The 17712-nt window shown below is 42.2% G+C and overlaps 2 protein-coding genes across 2 annotated transcripts in view; one reads left to right on the forward strand and one right to left on the reverse strand.

The window, feature by feature from the left end:
* LOC138048778 (phosphatidylinositol N-acetylglucosaminyltransferase subunit A-like) overlaps positions 1-7373 on the forward strand; it is a 19787-nt gene extending 12414 nt beyond the window's left edge. Inside the window, exons 11-14 of the mRNA XM_068894898.1 lie at positions 763-890; positions 5376-5431; positions 5526-5625; positions 7180-7373. Coding sequence (XP_068750999.1) covers positions 763-890; positions 5376-5431; positions 5526-5625; positions 7180-7317 — 422 coding nt within the window. The 3' untranslated portion in view covers positions 7318-7373. The remainder of the gene's footprint in view (positions 1-762; positions 891-5375; positions 5432-5525; positions 5626-7179) is intronic.
* A 4574-nt stretch (positions 7374-11947) lies between these two features.
* Positions 11948-15092, reverse strand: LOC138049210 (uncharacterized). The gene has a single exon (XM_068895381.1). It carries the CDS (start codon positions 14865-14867, stop codon positions 13128-13130), a length of 1740 nt encoding a protein of 579 aa, XP_068751482.1. The 5' UTR covers positions 14868-15092; the 3' UTR covers positions 11948-13127.
* Between the last annotated feature and the right edge of the window lie 2620 nt (positions 15093-17712).

Genomic DNA, 17712 nt, shown 5'->3' on the forward strand with positions numbered 1-17712 from the left:
GTGCGTGGAGCAGTGCACGATTGGAAATACATTCCGTTTTAAAAAATATCATAGACTTCCTTGTCCTGTTGAAATTGTTGCATCAATGAACCAAGGCTGAAGCTTCCCCATGAAGTGGCTTTGGGTCCAGAATTTGGCAGAATAATAACCTTTTCCTCTCGGGCCGAAGTCACACAACGATGCTTGTCGCATTTGTTGAAAACCTGTTTTTCCGTTTATCCTGTAAGAATTTTCCTGAATCAGTGAACTACAGTGTAGTTTAATTTTTGAACTGATTTCCCACTTTGAACTGCCAGGCTTCGGTCTTGTGCTACCAGAGGTACTCTTTTTTCAGTCCTCGATCGTTGCCCTAAACTCACGTAGCATTCTCACAGATCTTGGAAACGAAATCCTCTGCCACCCTGGGTATTAGTTTAATATGTCACTGCTAGACAGATTAATGGGTTACAGTATTCAAACAGCTATGTGGGGAAACTGAAAGGCATGAGAAAAACTACAGACATGTGGCCACAGCAAACCGTTCGCTTAAAAACCTGACATCCTTGGGATATGATGCCCTTCTCTGTCAAAGAATTTTACAAAAAAAAAAGGTAGAGGGTTTTTGAGGCACCAGGCATCATAAACATAAACATAAAACCTGCAAAAAATGAGTGGAAGGCGGTGATGTGTTTTCACCATTACGCTAAATCAGCCCCTTCAGCTTGTTTTAATGCCAAACCAGAGAAAAAGATGACATCAGTGCCTTACTTGTTTATATTTCAGCCCTTGTGGTTGCGCTAGACAAAGCTGTTCAAGATGCGCGAAGCAACACAATTTTAGCACCCGAAGAAGCACATGCCAGAATAAAAACAATGTACACTTGGCAAAATGTGGCAAGACGCACAGAAATAGTAAGTATCTCATGAAAATTTTAGCGAGTTTTTAGGATGACAAACTGGTACAATGCTACCATTCCGTAACCTTAGATATAATTCCTGTAGACTTCCATGTATGAGCGTGTATGCGTGGGGTAAATTCGACCAACCATGTGCTCAAGTATGGTTACTGCAGCATACAAATATTATACTTCCCAATAATGTTCCCCAGCCCGTTACATGGCAACAAATTTTGTTGGTTTTCAAGTGAGACAAGGTGAAGCAAAGGTTTTTATTTATTTAATAGCAGCAATTGAGAACCTTCCAACAGCAATTGAGAACCTTCCATTTCAAGTTCTTACATCCAGAGATTGCCTCAAACCATTTTTGTTAAGAATTAATCTAGAGAAATCCCATAAATGTGTCTTTTTCTGAATTAATCAGTGGAAACAGAGACTATCCCTCATCTGTTTTTGAGCCGTTCTATTACACATTTGTTTTTGGAATGATGTCAAACAACTCGTTCTTCAAAAGGGCATTGCTTTGGCTCTTTGACGAGGCTGTCTAAAGTTCCGAGTTTCACAGCCATTGATCTTGTTCTTTTACGTGCGTGATATTATCCTTAACACAACAGGTAAATGAGTCCGTTTGCAACAATGTTTGGAGTTGTTGGCCAACAATGTTGGGCCCGTTTGCAAACGGACTGAACAGGTAACACCCGACAATGCTGGGAGTTGTTGGCCAACAATGTTGAGTCCGTTTGCAGCAATGTCCGGAGTTGTTGGTTAACAATGTTGTGTCCGTTTGCAGCGATGTTGGGAGTTGTTGGCCAACAATGTTGAGTCCGTTTGCAACAATGTTGGGAGTTGTTGGTTAACAATGTTGAGTCCGTTTGCAACAATGTTTGGAGTTGTTGGCCAACAATGTTGGGTCCGTTTGCAAACGGACTGAACAGGTAACACCCGACAATGCTGGGAGTTGTTGGCCAACAATGTTGAGTCCGTTTGCAACAATGTTGGGAGTTGTTGGTTAACAATGTTGAGTCCGTTTGCAGCAATGTCGGGAGTTGTTGGTCAACAATGTTGGGTCCGTTTGCAACAATGTTTGGAGTTGTTGGCCAACAATGTTGAGTCCGTTTGCAACAATGTTTGGAGTTGTTGGTTAACAATGTTGCGTCCGTTTGCAACAATGTTTGGAGTTGTTGGCCAACAATGTTGGGTCCGTTTGCAAACGGACTGAACAGGTAACACCCGACAATGCTGGGAGTTGTTGGCCAACAATGTTGAGTCCGTTTGCAGCAATGTCCGGAGTTGTTGGCTAACAATGTTGTGTCCGTTTGCAGCGATGTTGGGAGTTGTTGGCCAACAATGTTGAGTCCGTTTGCAACAATGTTGGGAGTTGTTGGTTAACAATGTTGAGTCCGTTTGCAACAATGTTTGGAGTTGTTGGCCAACAATGTTGGGTCCGTTTGCAAACGGACTGAACAGGTAACAGCCGACAATGCTGGGAGTTGTTGGCCAACAATGTTGAGTCCGTTTGCAACAATGTTGGGAGTTGTTGGCCAACAATGTTGGGTGCGTTTGCAACAATGTTGGGAGTTGTTGGTTAACAATGTTGAGTCCGTTTGCAGCAATGTCGGGAGTTGTTGGCCAACAATGTTGAGTCCGTTTGCAACAATGTTTGGAGTTGTTGGCCAACAATGTTGAGTCCGTTTGCAACAATGTTTGGAGTTGTTGGCCAACAATGTTGAGTCCGTTTGCAACAATGTTTGGAGTTGTTGGTTAACAATGTTGAGTCCGTTTGCAACAATGTTTGGAGTTGTTGGCCAACAATGTTGGGTCCGTTTGCAAACGGACTGAACAGGTAACACCCGACAATGCTGGGAGTTGTTGGCCAACAATGTTGAGTCCGTTTGCAGCAATGTCCGGAGTTGTTGGCTAACAATGTTGTGTCCGTTTGCAGCGATGTTGGGAGTTGTTGGCCAACAATGTTGAGTCCGTTTGCAACAATGTTGGGAGTTGTTGGTTAACAATGTTGAGTCCGTTTGCAACAATGTTTGGAGTTGTTGGCCAACAATGTTGGGTCCGTTTGCAAACGGACTGAACAGGTAACACCCGACAATGCTGGGAGTTGTTGGCCAACAATGTTGAGTCCGTTTGCAGCAATGTCCGGAGTTGTTGGTTAACAATGTTGTGTCCGTTTGCAGCGATGTTGGGAGTTGTTGGTCAACAATGTTGAGTCCGTTTGCAACAATGTTGGGAGTTGTTGGTTAACAATGTTGAGTCCGTTTGCAACAATGTTTGGAGTTGTTGGCCAACAATGTTGGGTCCGTTTGCAAACGGACTGAACAGGTAACACCCGACAATGCTGGGAGTTGTTGGCCAACAATGTTGAGTCCGTTTGCAACAATGTTGGGAGTTGTTGGTTAACAATGTTGAGTCCGTTTGCAGCAATGTCGGGAGTTGTTGGTCAACAATGTTGGGTCCGTTTGCAACAATGTTTGGAGTTGTTGGCCAACAATGTTGAGTCCGTTTGCAACAATGTTTGGAGTTGTTGGTTAACAATGTTGCGTCCGTTTGCAACAATGTTTGGAGTTGTTGGCCAACAATGTTGGGTCCGTTTGCAAACGGACTGAACAGGTAACACCCGACAATGCTGGGAGTTGTTGGCCAACAATGTTGAGTCCGTTTGCAGCAATGTCCGGAGTTGTTGGCTAACAATGTTGTGTCCGTTTGCAGCGATGTTGGGAGTTGTTGGCCAACAATGTTGAGTCCGTTTGCAACAATGTTGGGAGTTGTTGGTTAACAATGTTGAGTCCGTTTGCAACAATGTTTGTAGTTGTTGGCCAACAATGTTGGGTCCGTTTGCAAACGGACTGAACAGGTAACAGCCGACAATGCTGGGAGTTGTTGGCCAACAATGTTGAGTCCGTTTGCAACAATGTTGGGAGTTGTTGGCCAACAATGTTGGGTGCGTTTGCAACAATGTTGGGAGTTGTTGGTTAACAATGTTGAGTCCGTTTGCAGCAATGTCGGGAGTTGTTGGCCAACAATGTTGAGTCCGTTTGCAACAATGTTTGGAGTTGTTGGCCAACAATGTTGAGTCCGTTTGCAACAATGTTTGGAGTTGTTGGCCAACAATGTTGAGTCCGTTTGCAACAATGTTTGGAGTTGTTGGTTAACAATGTTGAGTCCGTTTGCAACAATGTTTGGAGTTGTTGGCCAACAATGTTGGGTCCGTTTGCAAACGGACTGAACAGGTAACACCCGACAATGCTGGGAGTTGTTGGCCAACAATGTTGAGTCCGTTTGCAACAATGTTGGGAGTTGTTGGCCAACAATGTTGGGTGCATTTGCAACAATGTTGGGAGTTGTTGGTTAACAATGTTGAGTCCGTTTGCAGCAATGTCGGGAGTTGTTGGCCAACAATGTTGGGTCCGTTTGCAGCAATGTTTGGAGTTGTTGGCCAACAATGTTGAGTCCGTTTGCAGCAATGTCCGGAGTTGTTGGTTAACAATGTTGTGTCCGTTTGCAGCGATGTTGGGAGTTGTTGGCCAACAATGTTGAGTCCGTTTGCAACAATGTTGGGAGTTGTTGGCCAACGATGTTGAGTCCGTTTGCAGCAATGTCCGGAGTTGTTGGTTAACAATGTTGTGTCCGTTTGCAGCGATGTTGGGAGTTGTTGGCCAACAATGTTGAGAGTTGTTGACCGACAATGTTGAGTCCATTTGCAAACGGACTGAACAGGTAACACCCGACAATGTTGGCAGTTGTTGCACGGCAATGTTGCGTCCGTTTGCACCGATCTTAAGATCGTGTTATTTGTCAGTGTATATTAAAACCACTGCCCCGAAAGGGAAGATAAAAGCCTGTGAAATGTTTCTTAGCAAGTGGTTACACGGAAATTTGGTTAGTATTAAACGCGTACGAGCTGATAACGGTCAATTTCCCATCGTAAAAAGATAAGAAGCTGACATTTTGAGTGTTTCTACATCTTCATCTACATGATCCAGCATTCGGCAAAGTCTCCATTGACTTTTGGCTGTTAATGAACTGTTCGTTAGTCCTTCGTCAGAGCGAATTGACGCTCTAACGAAGAGGCTAACGCTCTTTCAGCTCCCGCCAACGAGGAGCTTAGTTTTTTTAGAAACGTTCCGGTAAGGACTTGAAGGGAACAACAGTTAATAACTTTTTAAAGAAACTTTTAATTTTAATGAGTTATTGCGTGTTGTGAAATAAGCTTGGAATATCGATATTGTAAATAGTAAATATTTTTAGTTTTGGTTTTCTCTTTCATCTATTTTTTACATATACCTCTATTTTATTACATATACATTGTATATTTGATGCTGAAAAGCCCTTTTTCGGGACGCTCAATAAAAACTAATCCTTTCATTCAGTCCTGAAGGGCGGCTGTTTGTCGTCTTTGGCTATCAAGGGATTCTGGGTTTCTGGAATTTTTTCGCACTGAGTCAGGTCAGTTATCAAAACGTGGATTTTCACTTTTTCGCATTTTTTTTAGGTCTATGATGTAGTTGGGACTGTTCCTTGTGTGTCGTTTGATGAAAGACTAAAACGGTGATAACAATGTTACATTCACAGCTGTTGTTTAGATTCCCCAATATCAAGCACACACATGCTTATCATAACGCCTTTTGCCTGACATTTTTAGGTTGTATCAGTGTGGCCGCATAGCTGGAAAAATCTTCTGCGTTTTAGCTGTCATCGATCTGTTTCTACTATGGTTTCTTGATTGGCTTTTTCCGAGAAAGGTGAGTAAACACAACGATAAACAACAACACAACTTTAGTGTTCTTTTTGCTGTTTACAAGGTTTCCCATTAACAACTTTATCAATTTACAGTACTAATGGTTACTGACTGCCTTGAATGACAAAAAGGTGAAAGTGTCAGGGAGCCACATACAAATATTAAGTGTGAAAAAGTTGAAATTATATTTAATCTGATTTGCAAACAGTAGGAAAACAGCGAGAAACACCCTATCCAAGTGCATGGCTTCGGCTGGTCATCGCCTCATTTGCCTTTTGTGTTTGCATTATTTTCTTTAGTAACTACTGATTAAATGAAAGGTGTTACAATTGAACCCACTGGGAACTCGGAAAAATCCGAGCCCCAGATGGGATTCGAACCCACGACGAGACCCTCCATGATCTAGTACGGATGCTCTAACCACTGAGCTACTGGAGACTCTATGGTGAGCAAGGGTGAAATGTGGGTATTTGACTCGAGCTGCATCACGAAACCACAGAGTCAAATATCGACTGACAGCATAGCTCATAACTGCATCGCGCAGTCACATTGAGAGCATCATTGAACGATGCGGCGAACCAACCACCAAAGTGAGCGAATGTGAGAGAATGTTAGCTATAACTACCTGCTATAACTACCACTGGTTCGATCAATCGCTTGTGGTTGCAAGGAGAATTTGGTGCTTAGCGCGTTGATGGTGGGATGGTTTCCCTGATCTTGGCCTAGGCCTTGCACATAAATGCACTTGAATCGTGGGCATATACGCTACATTTATTTATGGAGAAGAATCATATAAAGTGAATTTTTCAAAATATCAACTTTTTCACGAAGGGAAAAACATGCTGCTGAAGCAACGATACCTTCTTTCTTCCATTCATGTTTACGACTTTGGTCGAAATGCCTTCGTAACAACAACAACAACAACAACAACAAATCACCGGAAGCAGGGAATTGAACAGATGGTCATTGGTATTGTGACTTGTCACGCAATCCATCAGTTAATTGGTTAACTTGAACCAGGTGGTGCAAATACGCAGATAACAGCGAAAATCGCACCTGGAACGCGATAATTGGAGGGTACAGTCGATATTTAACAAATATTTATGTAAATCTCATCGTTTTTATCATGTGGTTTCAATAAAAACGGTCATTTTTCAAGGTCCGCAGGCTCCGCGGTCCACAATTCCTCAACTTTAGTCTCAACCGTGTGGGCGGCACATTTCAAGTGAAAATGGCAAAATTATTTTCTTGTAATAGCCCTTTTCACGGTCAGGTTTTGTCATTTGCATTACAATATAATGTAGCATGTATGTGAGGCAATTTCGGGATATTTTGTAGTTTTAACCCCAAATTGCCTCGCATCACGTTAGATTACATTGTAATGCAAATGAGAAAAAACTAACCGTGAAAAGGGCTATTGGCGGACAGAGTTATGTTCAATAAACGCTTTACATGTCGCGTAGAATTTTCATAGAAGCCGGACGTCTGATTAAGGTTTCTTTTGCGATGTTTATTTGTCACATCTGATTCATGTTTCCTTTTTTTTTTTCAATTTTAGAACATTGACATTGCTCATACTTTCCACAAGCATCACCATCGGTGGAGATCCAATGATACTCGGCTACCGAATAAACAAGACAACGTCGCTGTCTCTGCCTCTAGAAAACGAACTACTGATTGCTCTTCAGTGACATAGATAGCTTCAAGATCTCAACTCGCGGTTGTAAATAAAAAATGCAAGCGTAAAATTCTGATCAGTCTGAAATGATAGAACGGGTGAGATATAATTAATTAATCTTTGTCTTGAAATTCACCTAATCAAATGCACGTTTTTGTTGATAAGTGCCCCAAAATGACCACCCCCCCCCCCCCCATCCCCACCTTTTTTCCTCAACGTAAGCATCATGTACCCAAAAAAATACAGGCAAATAATGTCACTATTGTTTCAAGATAACCCCAGCCTAAAACAACCCTTAACACGAACGCTTACTGTATTGATGTAAATCGTTTGCCTTGTAAAAATTCAATTGTTTCCCACAACCACTTTTCCCAGGTGGAAGAGTTGTTTAAAAGATTGGACATGCCTTTCTGTGCACGTCTAAGAATGGACCATATTATAGTTGCTAAATTATGTGTACCTGGTCTTGGAATGACCGTATTTTGATGCAAAATTCTGTGACTTGATTTTCTGATTCCTTCTCGGGTATAATTTGAAATTGGAAAAGTGATGTGTCTGGTAGGGTTATTATTAGGCCGAGGAGAAGGAGTCCATTTTGGTTACTGTTACGAACGCCTTGTTTGCCGATGATATTTTCTCACAGGTGGTGGTCTCTTCCCACTCGGGCGTTGAAGTCGCCGAGTAGCAGAAGTTTGTCTCTTGGAGGAACAGAGTAAATAGTGGGGCTGGGTTGATCATAGAACTGATTTTTCACGTTCCTATCTGCATCGAAAGAAGGAGCATAGGCAGATAGGACAGTAATGAAATTGTTCTGGGGTGGGGAAACGCGTGAGGCCATGAGTCGTTCGCTGATAGCGGAAGGAGCTAGTTGGTGCATGCGTACAAGGGTTGTTTTGATGGCAAAGGCAACTACATGGAGCCGATGCTCGCCTTCCTCTCTCACGTTCCAAAAGATGATGTACCCGGAGCCGACTTCCTCCATCCTTCCTTCACCTGAGAGGCGTGTTTCACTCAGGGCAGCAATGTGATGTTGAATCTCGCCAGTTCTTTGGTGACCAGTGCTGTTCGGCGTTCCGGTCTTTCGGGGAGGGGAGGGTTCTAACGTTCCAAGCACCAAAGCTCATGGGGACTCCAGGGTGACGAGGTTGAGTTTGTTTAGCACCAGTTTGATTCTGAGTTGTTCGACCGCGAAAGAGAGGTCACCGGTTGGATGCGGTTTTCCAACTTGGTTTATCAGGTAGCTTCCGATATTTAGCCCAGCTTTTATAGGGCTTTCCCCATGTGGGGTGGGCAGCGGGATTCCTAAATAGGCCCGCCCAAACACCAATGTAGGACCGGATTCCCAAGTAGCCATCAGTTCGTGGGAGGGCGGCCATCACACATTAGGGAGCTTAAGCAACGACAACGGCGACGGCAACGAGAACGTCACAAATTTGCATATTTAGTAGGCAAAAACAGTAGCTTTGCACGCCCTGCACGTGCGTTTTTCACTTTTGTCCATTTCTTTGCCGTCGTCAGCAAAACTACAACGTGAAATAGCCAAATTTGAGGTTTTATGGACAACGTCATTACTTGAGGATAAATTTTCATTTTCTGCCCTAAATTGAGCGCCGTTCCTACCAGCGTCATTTTTGAGGAACTACCACACCCCCGTCATGTTAAAAAAGTTGAAATAGTAACGAAGCGATTACAATAACGCGAATTTATATTTTGAGATGACGTTCTCGTTGCCGTCGCCGTTGTCGTTGCTTAAGCTCCCTATTGGCTGCCAACGTGCAGGATCCAGACTAAGAGCTTCCAGTTTCACCAAACGTTCTCCTGTCATCAATCACCCGTCGCCGCTGGACTTGCATAAGTTTCGGGTTGAGGAAACATTAGAAGAAAAAGCCGTTGGCGTGGATTAGTTTAAGATGGATCGAAGCTCGCCACGCAATGACCCACACACTTGGCTTTAGCAGTGTCCCCTGGGGCACATGGGGGATGAGACAGGCAGATTCGACTGGCGTAGCCCTCTTCCGCCAGAGTCAACCGTTATAATTAAGAGCAGCATGCTGTTCTACATCCGCTTGTTCTGTGTTGGGGTCTTGAGTCTTCTTGGTCCAGGTCAAACCAGCCGGTGGGACTGCATCCGAGGGTGTGCTAACACTTGCCCAAGGTCTCCACCCAAGCTAGTGAAGGGTACATAGTGTACATATTAACGACAGCAACAACTCGCCACATTTTACATTAGAACTAGACGCTCTGTGAGCGTAAACTGGGCTGCCTGTGCTACGTGTTACACAAAAACAGAAGGCACTGAGTCGGGTGGTATTGAACTGCAGCATGCCAGTTAATTTTTTCAAGTGGGGAGTTATGTAGACCGTTTGAGGGGTCACCCAGACGTCGTGCCAGCAGAGGCCCTTGGCTCACACGTTGAATTATTTTGCAATGTCTTGTGCCGTTTTGAGGTCTTTTACTTTTTTAAGCTTTGGTAATAAATTCAGTTCAAAGATAACAAAACTAGACTGCAATTAGGCTCTTTTGTTGAAAATGGCGCGCGGTCGAAATATAGGGGCTTGGCTATTAGTTCGATAGAAACTCGTTTCTTCTTTAAGTTAAATGGTCTGCAAAAAATACTAACTGCAAATTGCTGTGAAGGACGTTTTCCTGCAAGTTTTGCAGTTGCTCTATAAGCAAACGTTTATTCCACACACTAAGGAAGGACTAAACATGTTGTGTCCGTTTCATAATTCCTCCTCTTTTCAGTCTAAATTTATTTTGGCTATTAAGAGTAAAAGGCAAGCAAAAAAACAGAAGAACGAAAACAATATAGTTTTTATACAAAACTCTAAATTTCGAAATCTCAACGAAAGATTAATGACAATCGATCGTAAAAACACTAAAATTTCTGCAGTTTCTGACTTTTATGAATCAAGGGGAAGGTCATAATATTCTGTCAAACGGAAGAAAATGATCAAAAATGCAACCATAAGTTAAGCAATACAAATCCAATCTAGTTTTTCCTTCCATGAGGATTGCGGTATCCCTAAGATGAGAAAATGATTACAGCAAATTTTATGCACCAATTGAAGGCGGCACACCCGATCACTTGCTTTTATCAGGCGAAACACCCGCGATAAGAGCACTTGCAGAAATTCGCTTAAACATTTTCTTTCAAATATCCTCACGCGGTAGAATTTGTCACAAAATGGCTTAATTTAGCGAATTAGAGTTTCGCCAGCTAACTAAGCACACTCGCGGACGTCGCTCTTGGCTATATGCAGTGTCCCAAGAGCATTTGAAGACAATGGTTTAGAGCGGTTTTCAAATGAGTGTCGTAAAACCAAAACCAAAGTAATTACTTTGGCCAATCAAAAAGGACGGAGACAATCCAGTAAACCAATCAAAACTCGAAGTAATTACAAGTAGCCGACACAAAGCGAACGAAAATGTGTACGCACGAGCCACGATCGGTTCTGGTTTTACTTCTGATTGGTTGAAAAAATGGCGCGAAAACTTTGAACCAGTCACTGAGCGAAGTAATGCAAAACCACAGTAATTCAATAATTACTTTCGATACTTAATTGAAAACCGCTCTATGCAAAATTTGGGATGCAAACAAAGTGTATTATGGGGAATGTGAAAATAGTCAATAAAAGGAAAATCACGGAGAAAGAAGACGTTCAACGTTCGTCACAAAATTCGATGTAAAACAAATAGCACAAAGCACATTACCGCTTGATTGGAATTCAAAGTATTCACATATTCTTGTGACCTCATAATTCCGGCGGATCACTGCAGATCCTTGCCGCAGATTTGGCGCGCATTTCGGCTGATTTGGCGCGCATTTCGGCTGGTTTGGCGCGCATTTCGGCTGGTTTGGCGCGAACATCATCCAAGAAGAATGAGTTCAGCAAAAGGAGGTCTTCTGCGTGCCCGTAAGAAGGCCAGCTTATATGAACGATGTGACGACGTATACGTCCGAATCTAGAGTAGCTTTTTGATTCCTTTGGAACCAACTCACACACAATAAATTTCTGCCGAACTCAGTTCTGAGTTGCGGGGAGGTAGTCTTCGTGATCTCTTCAGGGGAATAGTTAAATACTACTCTTTGCGAAAACTTGCAAGGCTTACAGAAAGGTGTTTTCAAGACGTACCAGTGCTTTCCTTGAATCAGAGTAGGAGAAAAAAACAGACAAGTACTCCATTGCGTGGATATTGTCGGTTCGCGTGCCTTAACATGATTTGAAATGGTCGCGCTAATCCAAAGTCACGACAACAGTCACGGCACGACTGGATTTTGTTTCCTGTTGTGTGGCGCGATGACAATTAGCAGACAGCCGATTTGACCCCGGCTATACTGGACTAAAAAAAACCGTCACTCCGGTTTAATTGGCTTAAAAACTTCATGAGGCTCCTCGTGAAATGCCATCAAGTAAAAAAGATATATATTTTCGGGATTAAGCAATAAGGCATATCAAAGGTCTTATGCGCAACGGCCTGGTGTAATGATTTATGCGGCAAAATGCATAGGTCGCCTTACAGGCACAGAAATAACAGACCAGTTAAGTAAACAAAAAAGGAAAATTTTGAGTCACGCTTTGTCGCTCAATAACATTGATTCATAAGTTAAGGATATACAACCAAAGCATAATTATGAGACCGCATGGCAAGTAACAGAGTGGCGAAGCATTTAATTCTTTATTGCTCGATCATTTTTGCGTCTACTATGCAGGATTCATAAGAAAAGGTACAAAGGATGAAATACAAGCCAAAAGGCATAAATGAGCAAATGAATAAGTACCAAGAGGCTTAGATAAAAACAAATCTGTGCATTACCAAACGAAGTCATATTACATGACAAAACTATTATATTTTCATTAGTGGAATCCTCAGAATTGAACATGCAGTAGCAAATGTAGGTCTGTATCGACACCCAAAAATGTAGCCTTTGCACCACTCAAAACAAAACAAAAATATCTCTGACATTTTAATATGGATTTTAATTAATTAACTCTTATGCTACATACCCCACCAAACCGTAACAAGATATCAATACAAAGAAAGATCTCAGTGTAAGCCTTGCTTTGAATTCACTCAAAACTCTAAAGCTGGTTGCCAAAATTATGTTTCAAAGAGGCAGTTAGTCCGTTGTTATATTTCACAAGACTACAGTCTCTACACACCACGAAAAATTCAAATGAAATGGTCATTGAAACATGGGCTCTGTGAGCAGACTCACTCACATGCAGATTGTTCCAAGTGATTCTTTTAGTTGTGTTGTATGTCCAAAAGTATACCACTGAAATGCAGTTTTACTTTGAAAAATGTAGTTTTACATTTTGAAATGCTGTTTCATTACACATCGAGAGGTTTTCTTTAGGTACTTCTACTTCGGTTCTCCTCTCCTCAAAAACCAACATTTGACTTGATTTGTGTTAATTGTTAATTTGAGTTTACAGTGTCCCCAATTAGTGCTCCAGCGCTAGAACGACTAGGCACTTAAATAAAGTTCCTTTCCTTTTCCTTTGTCTTCGAAGAGCCTGTAATAAAGTTAAGTGTTCCTATGACACCATAATTTTTATGGTTATTTGGCGCTCACGGCGCTCACGCTCACGCTCACGGCAAGACTATTGCATAGCGTTTGTTCACGGTCTTCCTTGTTAAGGGGTCGTGCAGGTTGAGGTTAACTCAACTTGCCATACTGCACAATAGATTCAAATAGGCCTCAGTCTTTCTTTTTCATTGCTAGGAGCGCTATCTGGATCAGCCAGGAGCGTCGTAGAAACGTATTTTCTTTTTTTTCTTTTTTCTTTAATATGGAGTTATAATCCGAAATCCTGCAGGATTTAGAGAACGATTACCTTAGCGCCGACGCACTCATTCTGGCAGGTTACGGCTAAGCGTCCTTCTTTACTGATTGCAACTGAAGGTGATACAGAGCCGTGCCATTCCTTTTCATGGAGTATAATTTTCCGATAAAACACGCTATCTTTAGTGTACATTTCCACCGTCAGTCTGCTTCCATAAATCTGAACTCCCACGATAAAGATATATTCATCCGATGGATGAAAAGCCAAACTAAAAGGCCACTCATATTTCTCCCCGAAGACTGTGAACTGGTGCTCCTTTTCACCGTCCTTGTTGAATACAATGCAGACCATTTGAAAACGGTCCAGCACAAAGATCTGTCCACCAGGTCCAACAGCGATATCAGATGCATCCTGCAATATCCCATATCCAACGCCACGCTCATATCTTCCACTGACATCGTACACATCGACAACAGGTCGTATCCTTTCGTTTATTGATACCAGCACTTTGCCATTGCCGACTGTCAGTTTGCTAAGCAATTCTGCTACCCTCCGCACAGGAAACGTCGTGAGCAGCTCAGCTCTGTTGAAAACTTGAACTTCCGATCTAATCTCATCAAGTAGAACCAGGACGTAGATGTTGTTACTCTCATCAGTAGCTACAGCAAATAACTTTGCACGAGCGTCATCAGTTTGTACACGTGGATAAAACTTGTAAATAAATTTCCCACTGTTATCAAACACCTTGACAGTTTCGTAATTGTCTCCTATAATGAATTCTCCATCTGCGTTTGTTGCAATCCCTATGGCATTCTTCAGCTTGTGATCATCTTCGCTGTCCTCACCAAATGACCATCCAATAGAGCTCTCATGTTCGATGCCAAGTTTTTGTAAAACTTCCGCAACGCGTTCGTCGCTTCGTGGGTCGATTTTCTCATCTTCGACGTCAATAGTAGGATAGTAGCAAATACCTATATTTTCACGGGTCACTTGAAGAACATCGTTAATAGCGCGATTCACCTGCCAAACAGCAGAAATAATTTCTCTTCGACCTTCCCTTTTAAATCGACCCCTGATATTTAGTAGACCTTTCTGTAGCTCCACTTTAAAGTTGTTCTTAACATCTGGCAGAGAGTGGAGTTTCCGGAGACATTGTTTGCACTCTGGTAATGCGCCTTTCAGGGCACTCTTCACTGATAAAGACGACAACTTGCTCGTGGCTCCCAGGATTTCTGCCGCTGACTCTAGGATTGCCGCCATCATTCGATACCGAATAGCAGTAATGCGGTCAAGTGTAATCAGAGATTCATTGCTGAAGGCTTTGGTTGCCTCTTCGCGAGCCATTTTGAATCTCTCTTTTCCTTGAGAAAGCGCTCTTTTGGCTTCTCCTCCAAACACCGTCAGCTCCTTGTTTTTTATTCCAGCGGCGAGAACTACTGACTTAACTGGAGTGGATGAAGTCGACAAGTTCACTGTGTCTTGGAACTGCTCTTCGTCTATTCTCTGTCTTGCCCATGTTGCTGCATCAGACAATATACCCATTGCTTCGTACAGATAAGCAACTCCTGTTTCAAATGCATCCATTGCTGCAAATAGATCTTTTCTTGATAGAGCATCCAATTTTGACTTGACGTCTTGAATTTCTCTCGTGATTATGTCTCGAATTCTCTTATCCACTACATCCCCATCTTTGAACTTTTCGGCTGCCCAATCTCTAGCCTTGCTGGTCAATAAGCCGATTGTGACCTTAAGTAAGGATGTAACAATCGAAGACATGGCCTCCAGTAGAAGAAAACTAACAAGTTTAAAGACAACTGAACTTAGTTGGCTGAGTCAAGTTGTTACTGAAAAGGGAAGAGCAATACACAGCTTGGATTAGATTTCACGAGATGGATATAAACTTCTCTCTTGGCCGAATGCAAACCGTGTTGTTGATGTTTTGTTGGCGGGGACAACTGTTTTCTTTTGGGCGCTTCAGCTCAGAGGGATTAATTGACAACCGCATGCGACACACCCCTATCCTGTATCACCAGTGTTACACAATCTAAATGGGTAATACCCATATAATCTAAATTTAGATCAGTGGGTTCAAGCCATCTCAGATGATCATCCGAGTCATCCAACCATGCATGCACCGTATTTAGGTCTAAGCACCTATTTTGAATAGTGCTGATAAACTGTGTTTAAGTCTAAACGCCCATTCTAAGTAAGCACCCATCTTATATCGATTAGCTTTCAAATTAGCAATGGGTCTCTATTTAAATATTATATAAATTTGCCTTCATTCAGCAGCGTGCTTCGATGGTGTGGTGGTTATCGAGGATTCCTTATGCGTGGCTAACGGACTACGTTCAACCTTTTTGTCATTCATTTCCGTCGGATCATCTTAAACAAAAAATTTCCTTTTTTCCCTTATAGGGTAAACTTCATGTAATTGAAGTGAAAGAGGAAACGCATATTTAATGAGTTGCTTGGATGACTCGGATGATCATCTGAGCTGGCTTGCACCCTCTGATCTAAATTTAGATTATATGGGTATTACCCATTTAGATTGTGTAACACGGGTTCCTGTATTGTTGAGTACATCGATAAGTGAAAAGTTCCTTATTTAGCCGTAAATTAAAAACTTCGTTTGTCGTTTGTAATATACAAATTCCCTCAATTAGCCGTAGACGACAAACATAGCCGTTACTTTACGGCTAAGTAAAGGGCGTTGTATATTACAGACTCCAAATTTAGCCGTTAATTTACGGCTAACTAAAGGACCTTCAATATTACATCCGACAAACTTTGCCGTTAATTTACGGCTAAATAAGGTGCCTTGTATATTACAGACGACAAACTTAGCCGTTAATTTACGGCTAATAAAGGGGCCTTGTACATTACAGACGACAAACTTAGCCATTAATTTACAGCTAAATGGAATGTCTATTTTAAATTGGGAAATTGACCAACTATATAGTAGCTGCAGGTCGGGCTCCCACATGGCAATCTTGTAAAACAGTGCAGTTAAACAGTGCAGTTGTAATAAATCATTTCATTGTAATATATACTGAAGATTTTACCGTGTATAAATTAAATAAATAAATTTTCCCAATGGTCTTGATGGCACAAGTGTTACTAATATAGAAGCTCTCCTTGATTTTGAGTAGAGATAAAGACTAGGTAAGAGGTATTGTAGTAAACTAGCATTTAGCACGACACACAAGATGGCGTGTTTCAACCACTTTATTACCAAGGCATCATGGATAAAACCGCATCCAAATACTATTATATTACACTGCTTTTTCCCACAAATGAGATAGAAAACAAAACAGTACTGCGACATAAACAGGAATCTCAGCTACAAATTAAGTCGGTCCACTGGTTTCTTGATTCTAGACGATCGCCTTAAAACAACTGGCGATGACGTGCCTTCAGCCCCTTGGTCAAAACCAGGCTCAAATTTAACATCTGCAGCACTAACGTTTGGCTGGCATATATCATCAGAAACTGCATCACTACCTAGAACTGGGGGCGATTGCTGACATGACTCAGGAAGAAGTAGTTCAACATCACTAGTCTCATTTGGTTCTTTATTTTGAGCCCTAATTAAATGATCGGCATGCACAAATCTGGTCTTATATCCCGTCGTGACCAGATAATTTATAGGTCCACAAACCTTTACCACCCTTCCCAGGATCCACTTTTCACTATTGCCATTAACTTGCATGTTTCTTACTCGAACTGTGTCGTTTTCAGAAAATTGCTTCTCCCTGTGATTGTTTTAATCCTTACATTCTTTTTGCTTTTCCTGTTTGGTCTCTATCAATTGGGCTAAAGTCGGTTTTACCAAGCTTAGGCGGGTACGCAGACGACGTTTCATTAACAGCTCGGCTGGACTGATACCTGTGGTGCTGTGGGGGGTGTACGATATCTTGAAAGGAAATCACCTAGCCTGTGCTTTGGGCACCGAACCCTGTTGCCCTCTAAAACCTGCTTCACTTCACCATCACCATTAGATTGAGGATGGTATGGTGGAACTTGAGTACGTTTGACCCCGTTTTTGGTCATAAACTCGGAAAATTCGTTAGAAAAAAACTGATGTCCATTATCGGAAACCACTTCTTCTGGCAAGCCATGCTGGGCAAATACAAGACGTAGTTCATCCACGGTACGCTCTGTATTAGTTGACGACATGTGTTTTACCTCCAGCTATTTTGAATGGCTATCAACCACTACTGGGAAATGATCAGATCCCTGCTGACAAAAATCGAGGTGAATACGTTGGAAAGGGCGTGGCGGCCATTTCCACGGTATTAACGGAACACTAGGAGGAGAACTCCTTACGTTCTGGCAAACCGTGCATAATTTCACTGCTCTCTCAATTTCGTCATCCATTTTGTACCACCGTACACATGTGCGGGCAATAGCTTTCATTGCACAAATACCAGGATGCTCCCCATGAAATCCCTTTAAGATTTTCTCTCTGAGCACATATGGAATGATTACCCTAGAGCCCCATAGAACGTAGTTCTGTTCACAAGAAAGCTCCCACCTACGATTGTAATTGGGTTTGAGTTCTTCCTCACCACATTTTTCGGGCCATCCCGTCAGGACGAAATCTCGACTAAGTAACGGG

Source organism: Montipora capricornis, chromosome 5 (genome assembly GCF_036669925.1).
Source record: "Montipora capricornis isolate CH-2021 chromosome 5, ASM3666992v2, whole genome shotgun sequence".
Classification (NCBI taxonomy): Eukaryota; Metazoa; Cnidaria; class Anthozoa; order Scleractinia; family Acroporidae; genus Montipora; species Montipora capricornis.